The sequence below is a fragment of the Rhinopithecus roxellana genome, chromosome 12 (genome assembly GCF_007565055.1).
Source record: "Rhinopithecus roxellana isolate Shanxi Qingling chromosome 12, ASM756505v1, whole genome shotgun sequence".
NCBI classification, from domain to species: domain Eukaryota; kingdom Metazoa; phylum Chordata; class Mammalia; order Primates; family Cercopithecidae; genus Rhinopithecus; species Rhinopithecus roxellana.
Genome location: NC_044560.1, coordinates 121,035,693 through 121,055,386, shown reverse-complemented (window position 1 = coordinate 121,055,386; position 19,694 = coordinate 121,035,693). Strand labels below are relative to the sequence as shown.

At 47.0% G+C, this 19,694-nt stretch overlaps 1 protein-coding gene across 1 annotated transcript; it reads left to right on the top strand.

Moving 5' to 3' along the window:
- The first annotated feature begins 1,452 nt into the window (after window positions 1–1,452).
- On the top strand, window positions 1,453–18,074 carry C12H19orf18 (chromosome 12 C19orf18 homolog). The gene is made up of 6 exons (XM_010386975.2): window positions 1,453–1,672; window positions 1,781–1,885; window positions 3,469–3,510; window positions 8,713–8,815; window positions 15,508–15,668; window positions 17,791–18,074. The coding sequence occupies exons 1-6, from the start codon at window positions 1,552–1,554 to the stop codon at window positions 17,907–17,909; spliced, it is 651 nt and encodes a 216-aa protein (XP_010385277.1). The 5' UTR covers window positions 1,453–1,551; the 3' UTR covers window positions 17,910–18,074.
- Window positions 18,075–19,694: the final 1,620 nt, after the last annotated feature.

Here is a 19,694-nt window from a genome sequence, read left to right as displayed (position 1 = left end):
AAGGGCTTCCTGGCAGGGCACAGTGGCTCACTCCTGTCGTCCTAGTACTTTGGGAGGCTGAGGTGGGTAGATCATGAGATCAGGAGTTCGAGACTGGCCTGGCCAACATGGTGAAACCCCATCTCTACTAAAAATACAAGAATCAGCTGGGTGTGGTGGCGGGCGCCTGTAATCCCAGCTGCTCCAGAGGCTGAGGCAGGAGAATCATTTGAACCCAGGAGGTGGAGGTTGCAGTGAGCCAAGATTGTGCCGCTGCACTCCAGTGTAGGTGACGGTAAGATTCCATCTCAAAAAAAAAAGGCGGGGGGGGACCTCCTGTGGCTCAGATCACATCACGAGTCAAAAGAAAGTCCCAGACTTCTGCTTCTTCCGGGAAGTATTCCCTTCCTGTCACCTATCATGCACAGCCTGGACACTAAAGAATCAAGATTGATTTCGGTGTTCCCTAACGTCCAGGACTCCCAGGTCCCCTCTGTCTCCCTCATACATGACTGAGTTCATTGCCTTCTTGAGCCCATTTTCCATTCCTGCCATCTCTGAAGCCTAGGGCCCACTTTCAGTCATCAGGAGTCCCCCTTCACCTTCCTGCTATGGGTCTCCCTGGTGCACATTGCCTCCCTTCTAAGGGTGACTGCTTTCCTTCCACTTTCTTTTCTTTTTCTTGCTTTCTTTTTTTTTTTTTTTTTTTTTTTTGTTTGTTTGTTTGGAGACACAATCTTGCTCTGTTGCCCAGTCTGGAGGGCAGTGACACGATTTTGGCTCACTGCTACCTCTGCCTCCTCAGCTCAAGTGATCTTCCTGCTTCAGCCTCCCGAGTAGCTGGGACTACAGGTACACGCCACCATGCCTGGCTAGTTTTTGTTTTTGTTTTGGCGTTTGTTGTTTTATTTATTCGAGACAGAGTCTTGCTCTGTCGCCCAGGCTGGAGTGCAGTAGCATGATCTCAGCTCACTGCAACCTCCACCTCCTGGGTTCAAGTGATTCTCACACCTCAGCCTTCCAAGTAGCTGGAACTACAGGTGTGCACCACCACGCCCAGCAAATTTTTGTCTTTTTAGTAGAGATGGGCTTTTACTATGTTGGCCAGGCTGTTCTTGAACTCCTGGCCGTAAGCGATCTGCCCTTGACCTCCTAAAGTGTTGGGATTACAGGCATAAGCTACCATGCCTATTCCTTTTTTCCTGAACATTTTCCAAGTGAGGTTGGTGGAAATCACGGATGGGGAACTACGCATGCAGAGGGCTGACTGTAATTGATTTCTTTCTGCCTCCTCACTAGTCTGCACACTGCAGGCAGGGACCTGGTCTAATCATGCCTGCACCTCCAAGCACTGCCCTCTTCCACTGTCGTCTCCCCATTGGTCAGCTTGGTTCCATGAAGGAACTCCGTTACCACAGCAAAGACTGACCTCACACTGGTGGCTCCAGGTCACTGCCCGAACATTCTGAAGGGAGTAGAGCTTGATTGCTCAGATAAATAGAGGGCAGATGCTGGACTGCAGCAGAGTATTTCCTTTCATCCATAGGATAAAATACTGTTAATTTGAAAGTGATGGACAAGGTTCAGAGTGGTTTCCTCATTTTGGTTTTGTTTGTAATGGAATGCCCACTTCATTTGTGCTTGCCGTTTGCAGATGGACTCCATCCCGCTGGAAACGTAACAGGCTTACCAGGTAGCTTCAACCACTGGTTTTACGTGACTCAGGGAAAACTGAAAAGCTGTTTCAGGAGAGAGAAAAAGAGGGTAATGACATTTCACCGCAAAACGTTTTCTTTTCAAGGCAATAAACAATCACAACCACCCAGAAACATCACCAAAGGGCCCAAAGTGTTCTCTCGTAAAACCCAGTTACCTGGGATTCAAGGGGCTGCCTCGAGATCCGTGGGTGAGTCATTGAATTCCTCATTCAGTGAAGTGAGAATCGTAGCCTGGAGTCCTGTCTTATCTGCTATGGGAATGTGTACTGTGTGCTTGGTAGTAGAAAGGTTCATAAAATAGAGTGTAATTAGATAAACATTTGCTTGGAAATTAGATCTTACGCTCTTCACTCTCTGTTAAGTTGTGCTTTCTGTTTAGGGATTGCCACTTTCTTCTCTTTCTTCTTCTTTTCACTTTAATTAGCACACACAAAAACCTTGATCCCATCCAGATTACACAGATTGTCTGTCTGACTTGAATTGTAATTTGGTGCATGTTTTGGCAGTAGAGCATGCAAGTCTAGACACAGAAGGTTTACGAGTGTAGAGAATTTTTATTCTTATTATTATTTTTTAGACGGATCTCGCTGTGTCGCCCGGGCTGAAGTGCGGTGATGCGATCTCAGCTCACTGCAAGCTCCACCTCCCAGGTTCACGCCATTCTTCTGCCTCAGCCTTCTGAGTAGCTGGGACTACAGGCGTCTGCCACCAGGCCCAGCTAATTTTTTGTGTTTTTAGTAGAGACGGGGTTTCACCATGTTAGCCGGGATGGTCTCGATCTCCTGACCTCATGATCTTCCTGCCTCAGTCTCCCAAAGTGCTGGGATTACAGGCGTGAGCCACCGCACCTGGCCGAGAATTCTTTATAAGCATTTTCTGTGGTTCCTTTCTAATTTGAGTACTAGAGGATGTCTGTTTATCTTACAACAGCAAAACCAAGCCCAACAATCTTTGAAGCTCAGCAACCCTTTGTGGAGATACATGATGCTTATAAACAATGTCCATTCCATGCAAAGGAAATGCTGTGTGATACATCTGCATCTAATTTGTGTCCAAGGAAAGGACACTACTGTTGGTTCCCTGGCCTCTCTGCCTGGCTCTCTGATCTTTTTTTTTTTTTTTTTTTTTTGAGACGGAGTCTTTCTCTGTCGCCTAGCTGGAGTACAATGGCACGATCGCAGCTCACCACAACCTCCACCTCCGGGTTCAAGCAGTTCTCCTGCCTCAGCCTCCTGAGTAGCTGGGACTACAGGCGTGCACTACCACGCCTGGCTAATTTTTGTATTTTCAGTAGAGACCAGTAGAGACAGGGTTTCACCCTGTTGGTCAGGCTGCTCTCGAACTCCTGACCTGGTGATCTGCCTGCCTCGCTGGGATTACAGGCATGAGCCACTGTGCCCAACCCTCTCTGACCTTCTAATGAGGTCATAGCCCCTCCAACTGAAATTCCCTCCAGGTCCTCAATTTGGGCAGAGATTTCCCAACTTGTATGACTGCAAAAGGAGGCCAGAAACCAAAAGTATCCTGTTCCTAAAGGTCATTCTTCATGATAGGGAGCACCAGATGCAAAAAGAACACCAGGCTTCTGCAAATTAACCCGCACATTGCTGCCAGGCGTTGGGAAGAATGTATTAGCACATGCCATCTGAGATATTTGGAAGCTGTGTGTTAGGCTGCCTTCTCTAATGCCAAGTTATTTCCTTGTTTTCCCAAATTCATCTTAAGCCATCTTAAAATCTCTTCTTTTTGATCCCCTTTGATGGCCTTTTAGCGGCATCACCTACGCACCCCATGAAATTCCTGAGGAATAAAGGTAAGTCAAGGGATCTGGGAGGGCGGGCGGGCGGGTGGACCCGCAGCATTCCTGAAGCTGTGGTGATGTGTGGCTGCAGAGGGTGCTGGGTGGTCACCAAGGAGTCTGCACAAGGAGTCTGCGCCTTCACGTGTGTTAGACAAGGTGCCCCCTCTGGAGGGGAATGCACAGTGACGCCGTCTGGGGCGGGTGAGAAGGTGGCTGAACTCCATGGGCTGGTGTTGTAGTGAGTAGAGCACAGGCTGTGTCTGAGATCTCTGTGGAACACACAGAATGCATGGGCACACACAGCGACCCCGTCAGCAGCCTTTCTAGCAACTCTCCCTACCATGGCTTGTCCTGGAACCTCCTCAACACCACTCGCTTCAGAGTCCTCCAAAGCAGAAGGCACCTCGTGTCCTGCTGCTGCTCCCGCCCCAGAGCATCCTTCCTTCTCCTCTGCACATTTGCTAAGTGCCTGCAACAGGACTGCTACTGAGTCAGCTCCGCCCCCCACCCATCCCCACTGCTTTAGCACGTAGCCACCATTTGTTTTAATCACATACGCTGAGTGAGACATGCAGACGCAGAAATGACTGTCGTGAAGGAAGAAGCCTGGTACTCACGGGTCCCTAGAAGTAGGAGGCCACACAAGGAAGCACCAGGGTTGGTCAAGAGGCAAAGGGAGCCAGGAAAGTGTGAGCAAAAGCCTTTATTCCGGGCCGGGCGCAGTGGTTCATGCCTGTGATCCCAGCACTTAGGAAGGCCGAGGCGGGCAAATCACTTGAGGTCAAGAGTTCGAGACCAGCCTGGCTAACATGGTGAAACCCCATCTCTACTAAAAATACAAAAATTAGCCGGGAGCGGTGGTGGGTGCCTGTAGTCCCAGCTATTCGGGAGGCTGAAGGGGGAGAATCGCATGAACCTGGGAAGTGGAGGTTGCAGTGAGCTGAGATCGTGTCACTGTACTCTAGCCTGGGCAACAGAGGGAGACTGTCTTTAAAAAAAAAAAAAACGGGCCGGGCGCGGTGGCTCAAGCCTGTAATCCCAGCACTTTGGGAGGCCGAGGCGGGCGGATCACGAGGTCAGGAGATCGAGACCATCCTGGCTAACACGGTGAAACCCCGTCTCTATTAAAAGATACAAAAAATTAGCTGGGCGAGGTGTCGGCGCCTGTAGTCCCAGCTACTTGGGAGGCTGAGCCAGGAGAATGGCGTGAACCTGGGAGGCGGAGCTTGCAGTGAGCTGAGATCCGGCCATTGCACTCCAGCCTGGGCGACAGAGCGAGACTCCGTCTCAAAAAATAAAAAATAAAAATAAAAAGAAATAAAAATAATTTTGGCAAACCATAGGGATGGTTTCTAGTTGTCCAGTATTTGACCCTGGAGTGATTTAGGGCAGGCAGGGAGAGATTGGCTTAGTGTGTGAGTTTGAAAAGGAGATGGTTGGGGTGTGGGCTCTGGATTGGTTGGTTTGTATATCAAAGGTGTGCTTGCAGGGGAGTCATCTGCTGTCTCTAAGAAATAACTAGCCCTGGGAAGGGAGGTCTCTCCAGGATTAAGGCCCCAAATGCCAGAGCATCAGGAATTCAGAAAATAAGAAAATATAATTTTCTTATTTATTTTATGGGATAAGTATGGGGTAAGTATTTTATGGGATAAGTATGGGACTTATCCCACCTTATGGGACTACAGGTGCCTGCCACCACACCCGGCTCATTTTTTTTTGTACTTTTAGTAGAGACGGGGGTTTCATCATGTTAGCCAGGGTGGTCTCGATCTCCTGACCTCGTGATCCACCCACCTCGGCCTCCCAAAGTGCTAGGATCACAAGTGTGAGCCACCATGCCTGGTCTATTTCTAGGAAATTTTATTAAAAATATGCTATTCATTTTCCTAGTCTACTTCTCCCATCCTGCTTGGTGACTTTCTCATCTATTTCTCTAGCTCTGCAAATATCTCAGTGTATTCTACCCCAGCCTTGCGCTCCCAGAATGCCCTTGTTTGCCTCCTTCACAAACAAAATTTAAGCAGTTAAAAGACAGTGTCCACACCCTCCTGTCTAACAGCAATCACACCCCCTTTCTCCGTTTCCTGCTGGAAATTGAACTGTCAATGCCAAGGCTGGCCTCTGTCCCAGCTTCCATCCTCTTAGGGCAACTCAAGGACTTTCCTGGCAATTCCTTTTCCCTTTCCTGCATGCTCCAGTCTGAATGCTGGTGTCCCCCAACCCCATATTCATGTGTTGAAATCCTCATCTCAAAGGTGAGGATATTAGGAGTTGCAGCCTTTGGGAGATGACGAGGTCATGAGGGTGGAACCCCCATGATTGGGAATAGTACCCTTACAATAGAAGTCACAGAGAGCTATCTCACTCCTTCCACCTTGTAAGGACACAACCAAGAATCCACCCTCTGTTGAACCAGAAAGTGAACCCTTGCCAGCCAGCAAAGCTGCTGATACCTTGATCTGGGACCTCCCAGCCTCCAGAATTGGGAGAAATCAATGTCTGTTGTTTCTTTGTTGTTTTTTTTGTTTGTTTGTTTGTTTTTTTTTTTTCCCATACAGAGTCTTGCTCTGTCGCCCAGGCTGGAGTGCAGTGGTGTGATGTCTGCTCACTGCAACCTCTGCCTCCTGGGTTCAAGCGATTCTCCTGCCTCAGCCTCCTGAGTAGCTGGGATTACAGGCATCAGCCACCATGCCTGGCTAATTTTATTTTGTATTTTTAGTAGACACGGAGTTTTGCCATGTTGGTCAGGCTGGTCTCGAACTCCTGACCTCCTGATCCACCTGCGTCGGCCTCTCAGAGGTTTTTTTTGAGACAAGGTTTCATTCCCATCACCCAGGCTGGAGTGTAATGGTGCAGTCTCACCTCACTACAACCTCCCACTCCCTATCTCAAGCAATTCTCCTGCCTCAGCCTCCTGAGTAGCTGGGAGTACAGGCACCTGCCACCTCATCTGACGAATTTTTGTATTTTTTGTAGAGTCAGGGTTTCACCATGTTGCCCAGGCTGGTCTTGAACTCCTGAGCTCACGCATGATCTGCCCACCTCCCGAAGTGCTGGGATTACAGGAGTGGGCCACTGCGGCTGGCTGTGTCTGTTGTTTCTAAGCCACAAAGCCTGTGGTGTTTTGTTACAGCAGCCAGAAGGAACTGGTACTGTAGTATCACAATTCACTGTCTCATTCCCATTCACGAACGTGCTGCCAATGTTCACGTCTTAAAAACAAGATCCGTCTCTCGATCTCTTAGACTCCTCCAGGAGCTGTGCCCATTTCTCTTCTTTCTTTTATACAAAGTTCCCCAAAATCATTTTCAAAATTCACGGTTTCCAGTTCCTTTCTTCTCACTCCCTCCTGAACCTGCTTCAGTTGTGTCCCCACCACACAGCTAATATGTCCTCTGCCTGGATCTCTGATGACCTCCTGGATGCCCCATCCAGTGTCCGTTTTCAGTTTTCTTTAGTTTTCTTTTTTTTTTGGACAGAGTCTCACTCTGTCATCCAGGCTGGAGTGCAGTGGCACAATTTCGGCTCACTGCAACTTCTGCTTCCCAGGTTCAAGTGATTCTCCTGCCTCAGCCTCCTGAGTAGCTGGGACTACAGGTGTGAGCCACCACACCAGCTAATTTTTGTGTTTTAAGTAGAGACGGGGTTTCGCCATGTTGCCCGGAGTTGTCTTGAACTCCTGACCTCAAGTGATCTACCTGCCTTGGCCTTCCAAAGTGCTGGCATTATAGGCATGAGCCAGCTCGCCTGGCCCATTTTCAGTTTTCATCACACCTAAACTATCTGCAACCTGTGTTCTTTTCCTTCCCAAAATATTTCCTCATGAAAATTTGAAAACATACAGAACAGTAGACAGAACTGTAGAGTGAACGCCCCATATCCCTCACCTAAAATCTAGTTATTCATGTTACACTCTTAGCTTTTTCATAGTCCAGGCTGTTTTCAGCATGCTGTTTCCACTGAGGGATGAATCTCAGGACGCTTTTCAGCTCAGGTGGCTGAACCCCTCGCCCTGTGCCAGTGAAGAGATGGCAGTCAGGGGAAGGCCAGGCATGAGGCAAGGGGGAGCTGCCTCAACTTGTCAGATTTTTTTTTTTTTTTTTTTTTTTTTTTGAGATGGAGTCTCGCTCTGTCCCCCAGGCTGGAGTGCAATGGCACAACCTTGGCTCATTGCAACCTCTGCCTCCTGGGTCAAGCAATTTTGCTGCCTCAGCCTCCTGAGTAGCTGGGATTACAGGCAGGCAGCACCATGCCGAGCTAATTTTTGTATTTTCAGTAGAGACAGGGTTTCACCATGTTGGTCAAGCTGGTCTCGGACTCCTGACCTCAGGTAATCCACCCACCTTGGCCTCCCAAAGTGCTGGAATTACAGGTGTGAGCCACGGCATCCATCCCAACTTGTCAGATTTTACAAGTGGCTGAATAATGCACTTACTTCACCAACTGCTATTTTGTTCAGTTTGCACAAACAACTTGTTATTTTTTCACATTTCAGATAATATGAAGGAGGATGACACACCTGAGCCTGCAAAGAACAGCCATGATTTTATAGCACGTTCCGTAGTCCTAAAATTGACACCTGGAATGCAGGTCCATGGAATTCCATCCTAAGTTGTCCTGCAATGTCCTTTCATGAGAGCACCACACAATCTGAGACCATCAGGGCAGCACCCAAATCATAAGATGAAGGCCACTTCCCCTTCAGCTGCATACACAGCAGGTGTTGCCACACAGAGTCAGGGACCCAGAGTCTCTACAGCGCAGAGGGGAGGGCTCCAGCCCAGGATGGAAAGTGAACTTGAGTCAGAGATTGTTGGGAGCAAAAATTATATTTGTTCACATAGGCCGTAAAATCTAACTTCGGTATTTTCTAAAATTAAGAAAGCCTGAGCAACGTGGCAAAACCCCATCTTTACAAAAACATAAAACAATTAGGCAAGTGTGGTGGCGCATGCCTGTGGTGCCAGCTACTTGGGAGGCTGAGGCAGGAGAATCGCTCAGACCCGGGAGATGGAAGTTGCAGTGAGCTGTGATCATGCACTGCACTCCAGCCTGGGTGATAGAACGAGACTCTGTGTCTAAAAAAAAAGCTATTTTTTTAAAGTGTATCTGGTTTTGACTTCTATTCCCCTCTGTAAGGACAAATACATTAACTGAAAGACATAGCTAAAATGAACATTTTTGAGCACTTATTTTCTTTTCTTTTCTTTTTAGCAATAATTCGGCATAGACCTGCTCTTGTTAAAGTAATTTTAATTTCGAGCGTAGCCTTCAGCACTGCCCTGATAAGTGGGATGGCAATCTCCTATATGATATAGTAAGTATCTGCTAAATAACATCTGCTATCCTTAAATGGGACAAGTCAACTGATTATTATTTAGTGTCAAAGGATGATGATGACACATCTTATAATTGTTAAGTTATTACAGTCATTATAAATTTCCAGATGAGTGTTTTTCAAAATGTGGGTTGTACTCACGTTGAGTCATGATATACATGAAAAAAGAAAGAAAACCATCATTCTTAGCAAACTATCACAAGAACAGAAAACCAAACACCGCATGTTCTCACTCACAGGTGGGAACTGAACAATGAGATCACTTGGACTCGGGAAGGGGAACATCACACACTGGGGCCTATCATGGGGAGGGGGGAGGAGGGAGGGATTGCATTGGGGAGTTATACATGATATAAATGATGAATTGATGGGTGCTGACAAGTTGATGGGTGCAGCACACCAACATGGCATAAGTATACATATGTAACAAACCTGCACGTTATGCACATGTACCCTAGAACTTAAAGTATAATAAAAAAAAAAAAAAAAGAGAGAGAGAAAGAAAGACACAGGACAGAATACAATTCAGCAGAATAGAAAATATATATATTATATATATATATATATTTTTTTTTTTTTTTTTGAGACGGAGTCTCGCTATGTCACCCAGGCTGGAGTGCTGTGGCCAGATCTCAGCTCACTGCAAGCTCCGCCTCCCAGGTTTACGCCATTCTCCTGCCTCAGCCTCCCAAGTAGCTGGGACTACAGGTGCCGCCACCTCGCCCGGCTAGTTTTTTGTATTTTTTAGTAGAGACGGGGTTTCACCGTGTCAGCCAGGATGGCCTTGATCTCCTGACCTCGTGATTCGCCCGTCTCGGCCTCCCAAAGTGCTGGGATTACAGGCTTGAGCCACCGCGCCCAGCCTCTTTTTTTTTTTTTTGAGACAGAGTCTTGCTCTGTCGCCCAGGCTGGAGCGCAGTCGCCGGATCTCAGCTCACTGCAAGCTCCGCCTCCCAGGTTTACGCCATTCTCCTGCCTCAGCCTCCCGAGTAGCTGGGACTACAGGCGCCCGGCACCTCGCCCGGCTAGTTTTTTGTATTTTTTAGTAGAGACGGGGTTTCACCGTGTTAGCCAGGATGGCCTTGATCTCCTGACCTCGTGATTCGCCCGTCTCGGCCTCCCAAAGTGCTGGGATTACAGGCTTGAGCCACCGCGCCCAGCCGCAGAATAGAAAATGTTAGAAAATATTACTTAAAATATTAATGTAAAAGGCTGATTTTTAATCTTTTCAGACACACGTGAGACATGTACACACACAGAGACACATGGTTGTGAAATAAAATATATTTTTTGGCCGGGCGCGGTGGCTCAAGCCTGTAATCCCAGCACTTTGGGAGGCCGAGACGGGCGGATCACGGGGTCAGGAGATCGAGACCATCCTGGCTAACACGGTGAAACCCCGTCTCTACTAAAAAATACAGAAAACTAGCCGGGCGAGGTGGTGGGCGCCTGTAGTCCCAGCTACTCAGGAGGCTGAGGCAGGAGAATGGCGTAAACCCGGGAGGCGGAGCTTGCAGTGAGCTGAGATCCGGCCACTGCACTCCAGCCTGGGCGACAGAGCGAAACTCCGTCTCAAAAAAAAAAAAAAAAAAAAAATATATATATATATATATATATATATTTTTTTTTTTTTACTGGGAGTCATGATCAAAAATGTGTGAAAGACACAGTTTGAGATGCTGGCATCCTCCCAAAATTCAGTATTTTATTTTTTTACTTTTTTTTTTTTGGGTGGGGACGGAGTTTTGCTCTTGTTGCCCAGGCTAGAGTGCAGTGGTACGGATCTCGGTTCACTGCAACCTCTGCCTCCTGGGTTCAAGCAATTCTCCTGCCTCAGCCTCCCAAGTAGCTGGGATTACTACAGGCATGCGCCACCATACCCGGCTAATTTTGCATTTTTTGTAGAGATGGGCTTTCTCCATGTTGGTCAGGCTGGTCTCAAACTCCCGACCTCAGGTGATCCGCCCGCCTGGGCCTCCCAAAGTGCTGGGATTAAAAGTGTGAGCCACCATTCCCAGACCCCAGCATTTGGTGTTTTAAAATGAACTTGAGGCCGGGTGTGGTGGCTCATGCCTGTAATCCCAGCACTCTGGGAGACTGAGGCGGGCAGATCACCTGAGGTTAGGAGTTCGAGACCAGCCTGGCCAACATAGTGAAATGCCGTCTCTACTAAAAATACAAAAATTATCTGGGCATGGTGGCAGGCACCTGTAATCCCAGTTACTCGGGAGGCTGGGGCAAGAGAATCGCTTGAACATGAGAGGCGGAGGTTGCAGTGGGCAGAGATAACGCCATTGTACTCCAGCCTGGGCAACAAGAGCAAAACTCTGTCTCAAATAATAAATAAATAAATAAATAAATAAATAAATAAAAAATGAACTTGTTACTTTGGAAGGAATCTCAATAGTGCACAGCAGAAAAGAGCGACCACGCTCCCTTTCACTAGAAAGGTGTCAGTGCAGTCTGGGGTGATAGCATCTTTGGGGGAAGATACGTCACTGTCTTTGCAAATAAAGCTTGGGGTCAAGCTCTTTTGAGTGATGTAATCGTTTTGAAATTCACGGTAGAAAAAGGTGAGACACACTGTGACCTCATGTGGTTCTGACCAAACCAACAGGCTCTGACTCCTACTCTATGATTCTGTGCTAGGATTCCGTTGTTATCGCACCAGAAACAGCTTGAGAAGTACAAAATTACTTGCTTCATTAGAATTAAGTATGAAAACAGGATATATTGCCATGTGTGGGATATTTTTTGAGGCAGCTATGTTGAGACCACCTTGGAGTAGGTCACATGAAGGCAAAGTGACATTAAAGGCAAAAGAGGAAAAATGTTGCTAATGAGAGTGTAACCTGCGTGCTTGGTTGTGGGTTATCTCCACTACATCCACTTAATTTATGTAACCGTATAGGCTGGGGGCAGTAGCTAACACCTGTGATCCCAACACTTTGGGAGGCCGAGGCAGGTGGATCCCTTAAACTCAAGTGTTTGAGACCAGCCTGGGCAACATGGTGAAACCCCAGCTATACAAAAAATACAAAAATTAGCCAGGTGTGGTGGCACACACCTGTAGTCCCAGCTACTCTAGAGGCTGAGGTGGGAGCATGCTTTGAGCCCCAGAGGTGGAGGTTGCAGTGAGCTGAGGTTGCACCACTGCACTCCAGCCTGGGCGACAGAGTGAGACCGTGTCTCAAAAAAAAAAAAAAAAAAAAAAAAAAAAAAAAAAAAATTATGTAACTGTAGCTTCCGTATATTTCATTATTATAGACAACACTATTAATAAATATAAAGTTTTCTAATGCAACTCGGTAAAACATATCTCCTGGACACTCAGTGTTGAATTGAGTTGTTGAGCTAGTCAATTCTTATTGTTTTCACATTTGTATTAGCACTAAGCTAGAGGGGAGCCTGAGGCCAAAACCCAAACAAACAAACACAAAAAAACAAAACCACCTATTCAAAAATACAAGTTTTATGTAATTTTTAATGGTTCATTTTTTCCAGAATTAGATTTTGAAAATACTATTGGTAAGTTTGCTTTTATTTAAACCAGGAAAGTAAAATTACAATTAATTTTGTTTGGGGTATAAACGGTTTTTTAAATAATTTTTATTTTTTTTTGGAGATGGAGTCTTGCTCTGTCGCCCAGGCTGGAGTGCAGTGGCGCGATCTCTGCTCACTGCAAGCTCCGCCTTCCAGGTTCACACCATTCTCCTGCCTCAGCCTCCCGAGGAGCTGGCACTACAGGCGCCGCCACCACACCTGGCTAATTGTTTTTGTTTTTTTTTTTTTTTGAGACGGAGTCTGGCTCTGTCTCCCAGGCTGGAGTGCAGTGGCCGGATCTCAGCTCACTGCAAGCTCCGCCTCCCGGGTTCCCGCCATTCTCCTGCCTCAGCCTCCCGAGTAGCTGGGACTACAGGCGCCCGCCACCTCGCCCGGCTAGTTTTTTTTGTATTTTTTAGTAGAGACGGGGTTTCACTGTGTTAGCCAGGATGGTCTCGATCTCCTGACCTCGTGATCCACCCACCTCGGCCTCCCAAAGTGCTGGGATTACAGGCTTGAGCCACCGCGCCCGTCCCATTTTTGTAGTTTTAGTAGAGACGGGGTTTCACTGTGTTACCCAGGATGGTCTCAATCTTCTGACCTCGTGATCTGCCCACCTTGGCCTCCCAAAGTGCTGGGATTACAGGCGTGAGCCACCATGTCTGGCCTAGATAAAATATTTAAACTTAACGTTGTGACTTTTCATACACCAGTTTTCAATTATTAAAAATATTCTGGCCGGGCGCGGTGGCTCAAGCCTGTAATCCCAGCACTTTGGGAGGCCGAGGTGGGTGGATCACGAGGTCAGGAGATCGAGACCATCCTGGCTAACACGGTGAAACCCCGTCTCTACTAAAAATACAAAAAACTAGCCGGGCGAGGTGGTGGGCGCCTGTAGTCCCAGCTACTGGGAGGCTGAGGCGGGAAAATGGCGGGAACCCGGGAGGCGGAGCTTGCAGTGAGCCGAGATGGCGACACTGCACTCCAGCCTGGGCGGCAGAGCGAGACTCCGTCTCAAAAAAAAAAAAAAAAAAAAAAAAAAAAAAATCTGAACTTCTGAAGTGTTTTGGAAAAGAATAAGCATTTAAAAATACATTAAAACATATATATAGGGACTCACACCTTTCCTTTTGACTGAAGCTCCCCTGTTGTTCAGCACAGCACTGTTGGATCCTATCTCTGTTTACAGTTTTGACATTTGGTATAGCCTGGATTTTATTTATTTATTTATTTATTGCTTCATTTCAATTTTTAAAATTATTGAGTTAAGGGCTGGGAGTGGTGGCTCACGCCTGTAATCCCAGCATTTTGGGAGGCCAAAGTGGGTGGATCACCTGAGGTTGGGAGTTCAAGACCAGCCTGATCAGCATGGAGAAACCCCATCTGTACTAAAAATACAAAAAAATTAGCCGCGCGTAGTGGTGCATGCCTGTAATCCCAGCTACTCGGGAGGCTGAGGCAGGAGAATTGCTTGAACCTGGGGGGCACAGGTTGTGGTGAGCCGAGATCGCGCCATTGCACTCCAGCCTGGACAGCAAAGCGAAACTCCATCTCAAAAAAAAAAATACTCATCTTCATTTTTCAGTGTTTGGGTCACCTCCTTACATTTCACACTGAGGTTAGCACCTCCCTCTCGTCACTCAATTCTTGCTCCTGCCCCAGCCTTTTGACGATCTTTGGTGATGTTTGTAGCCAGCTCTGCTGCCTCACAGCTTCTAGAGTGCCCACACCCTTCCCCACCACTGCCCCTGGCACCCAAAGGAGCCAACCCTCTGCTGGGATTTGGCTCTCAGCAAGAAAAACAAAAAACAAGCTAACCCTAAAAGTTTTTTATTTTTTATTTTTTTGAGACGGAGTTTCACTCTTGATGCCCAGGCTGGAGTGCGATGGCGGGCGCGATCTCGGCTCACTGCAACCTCTGCCTCCTGGGTTCAAGTGATTCTCCTGCCTCAGTCTCCCAAGTAGCTGGGATTACAGGCATGCGCCACCACGCCCTGCTAATTTTGTATTTTTTTAGTACAGACGGGGTTTCTCCATGTTGGTCAGGCTTGCCTCGAACTCCTGACCTCAGGTGATCTGCCCGCCTCAGCCTACCAAAGTGCTGGGATTACAGGAGTGAGCCACTGCGCCTGGCCCCTAAAAGTATTTTTTTATTACATAATTCACACAGTACTGGGAAGGTAAGCATGTTAAGAAAACACTGTCATCCATTTCCACACCAAACAGAAATAGCTGTTCAATGATCCACTTCCAGGATTGGACCTACAGTGAGGTAGAAACATCAGTAACACCCTTTCTGTCCCATTTTGTTCATCACGGATTTCTTGGCATTAATTTTTATTTTGTAAAATATTACACTGAAATATGACTGTGGCCGGGCACAGTGGCTCACACCTGTAATTCTAGTGCTTTGGGAGGCCAAGGAGGAAAGGTAGCTTGAGCCTAGGAGTTTGAGACCATCCTGGGCAACATAGCAAGACCCCATTTCTACAGAAAAATACAAAAATAATTAGCCGGGCATGGTGCCAATGAGCCTGTGGTCCCAGCTATTCAGGAGGCTGAGCAGGGAAGACCGAACCCAGGAGTTCGGGGCTGCAGTGAACCGTGATTGCATCAGTTCACTTCTAGGCTGGGCGACAGAATGAGACCTTGTTCCAAAGAAAGAAAGAGAGAGAGAGAGAGAAAAAAAAAAAAGGGGGAAAAAGGAAAGAAAAAAAAGAGAAAAAAGAAGGAAGGGAGGGAGGAAGGACAGAAAGAGGAACAAGAAAGAAAGAGAAAAGAAAGAAAAGAAAAAGAGGAAGAAAGAAAGAGAAAGAAAAAGAGAAAGATGATTTGTCTGATTATGGAGTTTTTTGTCAACAGCTTAAGTTTGGAACCCGATGTGAGTGCCTTGCTCACGTCTAGTCCTGGCTTTGATCCATACTTTGGGATAAGAGTTACTCCTTACTCCAGGAAATGACCTGACCATGTAGACATTTGAGATCTGACCATGATTACTCTGGTTTCAAAGTCTTACTTCTGCACCCTCCCCAAAAGCAACTCCTTTCCAGTCAAAAAGTGGCATGACTGAGAAATGTATTATTCACCATGAAAACTGTGCTTCTAAATTTATTTATATCATTCTCCAGTCGACTGGCACAGGCTGAGGAAAGACAACAGCTCGAGTCGCTTTATAAGAATATCAGGATACCATCATTAGGAGACCAAGAAGAGGGCTCAGAGGACGAAGATGAGGCCACGCACCTACTTCCAGAGAATGAAAAGGAGCTGGAGAAGTTCATCCACTCAGGTAACGTGACCTGTCAGAGCCACTTGCAGGAAGGCCAAGCTGGCAGCGGTGGCTTGGTTTTCTTTTCTTTGTTTCTTTCTTTTTTCTTTTTTTGAGACGGAGTCTCGCTCTGTCGCCCAGGCTGGAGTGCAGTGGGGCGATCTTGGCTCACTGCAAGCTCCGCCTCCTGGGTTCACGCCATTCTCCTGCCTCAGCCTCCCTAGCAGCTGGGACTACAGGTGCCCGCCACCAGGTCCATTACATTTTTAGTAGAGACGGGGTTTCACCGTGTTAGCCAGGATGGTCTTGATCTTCTGACCTCGTGATCCACCTGCCTCAGCCTCCCAAAGTGCTGAGATTACAGGAGTGAGCCAATGCACCCCAGCTATAGAATTTTATTTATTTATTTATTTATTTATTTATTTATTTATTTATTTATTTTTTGAGACAGAGGCGTCTCAAAAAATGGAGTGCAGTGGCAAAATCTTGCCTCACTGCAACCTTTGCCTCCTGGGTTCAAGCAATTATCCTGCCTCAGCCTCCAGAGTAGCTGGGATTACAGGCGTGCACCATGACACCTGGCTAATTTTTGTACTTTTAGTAGAGATGGAATTTCACCAGTTAGCCAGGCTGGTCTCGAACTCCTGAACTCAAGTCATCCACCTGCCTTGGCCTCCCAAAGTGCTAGGAGTATTGGCGTGAGCCACCACTCCGGCTCTTTTTTTTTTCTTTTTTCTTTTTTCTTTTTTCTTTTTTTTTTTTTTTTGAGGCGGAGTCTCGCTCTGTCGCCCGGACTGGAGTGCAGTGGCCGGATCTCAGCTCACTGCAAGCTCCGCCTCCCGGGTTTACACCATTCTCCTGCCTCAGCCTCCTGAGTAGCTGGGACTACAGGCGTCCGCCACCTCGCCCGGCTAGTTTTTTTGTATTTTTAGTAGAGACGGGGTTTCACCATGTTAGCCAGGATGGTCTCGATCTCCTGACCTCGTGATCCGCCCGTCTCGGCCTCCCAAAGTGCTGGGATTACAGGCTTGAGCCACCGCGCCTGGCCTTTTTTCTTTTTTTTGCGATAGAGTCTCACTCTGTCACCCTGGAGGCTGGAGTGCAGTGGTGTGATGGCAGCTCACTGCAGCCTCAACCTTTTGGGCTCAGTTAATCCTCCCACCTCACCCTCCTGAGTGGCTGGGACTACAGGTGCAAGTCACTATGCCCAACTCTTTTTTGTTTTTGTTTTTGTTTTGAGACGGAGTCTCGCTCTGTTGCCCAGGCTGGAGTGCAGTGGTGCGATCTTGGTTCACTGCAACCTCCGCCTCCTGGGTTCAAGTGATTATCATGCCTTAGCCTCCTGAGTAGCTGGGATTACAGGCGCGTGCCACCGTGCCTGGCTCATTTTTGTATTTTTAGTAAAGACAAGGCCTCACCATGTTGGCCAGGCTGGTCTCGAACTCTTGACCTCAAGTGATCCGCCCTCCTCAGCCTCCCAAAGTCCTGGGATTACAGGCATGAGCCACCACACTGGGCTAGTTTTTGTATTTTTAGTAGAGACAGTTTTCGCCATGTTGCCCAGGTTGGTCACAAACTCCTGGGCTCAAGAGATCTTCCTGTCTTGGCCTCCCAAACTGCTGGGATTATAGGTCTGAGCCACTGAGCCCAGCCTAGAAGTTCTGAGATTCGTGGGTATCTGTTTAAAAACTTCTAGAGAGAAACCTATAGAGAGTGCAGTGTGTGATTCAGCCGTACTAACCATTCCTCACATGGACTTACTCTCTAAAAACTCCAGACATAGCCAGAAAGAGGCAGAACGACCAGAGCAGGAGAGATCACTGATGCTCACTGAGGCAGAGGGCTTTGTCATAACCTGTAGAGAACACTTTCCCAATGTCTCTTTACCACACTGGATTATAACTTTTCTACATTCTTCTTCTTCTTTTACTGGGCATGTATACAACTTGAATACAAAATATGGGAAAATAATTTTAGAATTTAATTTTCACTATCCTTGTCAGACAAATAACATTCATTATGAATCCTCTGAAAATTCCACTGTTGGTACCTCCATTTTTCCAGGCTTTTTCCCTCAACTCTTTTGTCTCCAATTTTAATCCTCACTTTTTACTATATGGATAACATCGTTTCTACATTTTAGTTATTAGATCAAAAAGAAGGAAAAATATTAAGAAGAAGAAACTGAGGGAAGAGAAAAACTCAGTAACACAAAAAGAAACAAAGAATGCGTCACATAATGGAAAAATGGAAGATTTGTGAACACAGATGACAGAGGTGCCGGCTGAGGCAGAGGAGAGACTATGGGGGTGCTGGGAGACTGAGCCCGTGGGCGTGGCTTGTTCCCAGAGAACCTTGTGGAAGAGGACATCAAAGAAAGAAACGCCAAACGTGTATCCCAGAAAATAAAGCCACATGATATAGCAACTCTTGCTTATTGGCTCTCATAGTTCATGAATAATTATAACTTAATTGGAAAATAGAAAAGAATCTAACTTTGTTAAGGGTGAAGAGAACTTATCAGGATTTTCTTTTCTTGCTCCTGACCAGAAATACTGCACAAGTAGTTTTGGGGGGCCATCTCCCAGACTTTGCCAGGGAATAGCTTTCATGAAGCCAAACTTTCCTGGTGAGATTACCTGTCAGTTCCATACCTTGTCTCCTTTGTACACATGAGGAAACTGAGGATGTCAAAATAAATATGACACCGGATTAAAACACAGTCATTAGTCGGGCCTGGTGGTGCGCGCCTGTAATCCCAGCTATACAGGAGGCTGAGGCAGGAGGATCGCTTGAACCCGGGAGGCGGAGGTTGTAGTGAGCTGAGATTGCACCCCTGCACTCCAGGCTGGTTGACAGAGCAAGATCCTGTCTCAAAAATTAATTAATTAATTAATTTAATTTAATTAAATAAATAAGTAAATAAAACATACTCATCCAGGCCAGTCATGAGGGCTCATGCCTGTAATCCCAACACTTCGGGAGCATGAGGCAGGCAGATTGCCTGAGTCCAGGAGTTCAAGAGCAGCCTGGACAACATAGTGAGGCCCCATCTCCACAAAAAAAGGAAATATACACTCATCGCTGTCAGGTTCCAGCTCTCTCAAGGGAAACAGGCCCACAGGCAAGGAGCTAAGAAACACAGCCAGAGGTAGCAAGTGGACACCAAGGGCTGTGGGAATGCAAAGAGGGAAGATTGAGTGAAATGGTGCAACTGCTTTGGAAAACAATCTGACGATTCCTCAGAAAGTTCAACACAGAGTTACTTACGACCCAGCAATTCCACTCCTAGGTATACATGCAAGAGAATTGAAAACACATGTACACACAAAAACCTGCACACTAATGTTCTTTTTTTTATTTTGAGACGGAGTCTTGCTCTGTCGCCCTGACTGGAGTGCAGTGGTGCGATCTCGGCTCACTGCAACCTCCGCCTCCTGGGTTCAAGCCATTCTCCTGCCTCAGTCTTGTGAGTAGCTGGGATGACAGGCGCCCGCCACCATGCCTGGCTAATTTTTGTATTTTTGGTAGAGACGGAGTTTGACCATGTTGTCCAGGATGGCCTTAATCCCTTGACCTCGTGATCCTCCCACCTCAGCCTTTCAGAGTGACTTCATTCTTTTCTGTTGCTGAAAAATATTTAATTGTACAGATAGACCACATTTTGCTTATCGACTTATTGGTTAATGGAAATTTGTGTTGTTTCCACCTTCCAATTAAACCTCTTTCCTTTATAAATTACCGCAGTCTTGGGTATGTATTAGCAGAGTGAGGACGGACTAATACAGGGGAATCTGAAAGGGCTATAGTAAAGTGACATTTAGCCAGTGACTTGAAAGGAGCAGGCAGCAAACACTCCATGCGGCTATTTGAGAGGAAAACAGTTGGGGCAGAGAGATCTGAAGTTGTTACTGGAAAAGGGTCCTGATCTAGGCCCCGAGAGAGGGTTCTTGGATCTCATTCAAGAAATAATGCAGAGGCCGGGCGCGGTGGCTCAAGCCTGTATTCCCAGCACTTTGGGAGGCCGAGATGGGCGGACCACGAGGT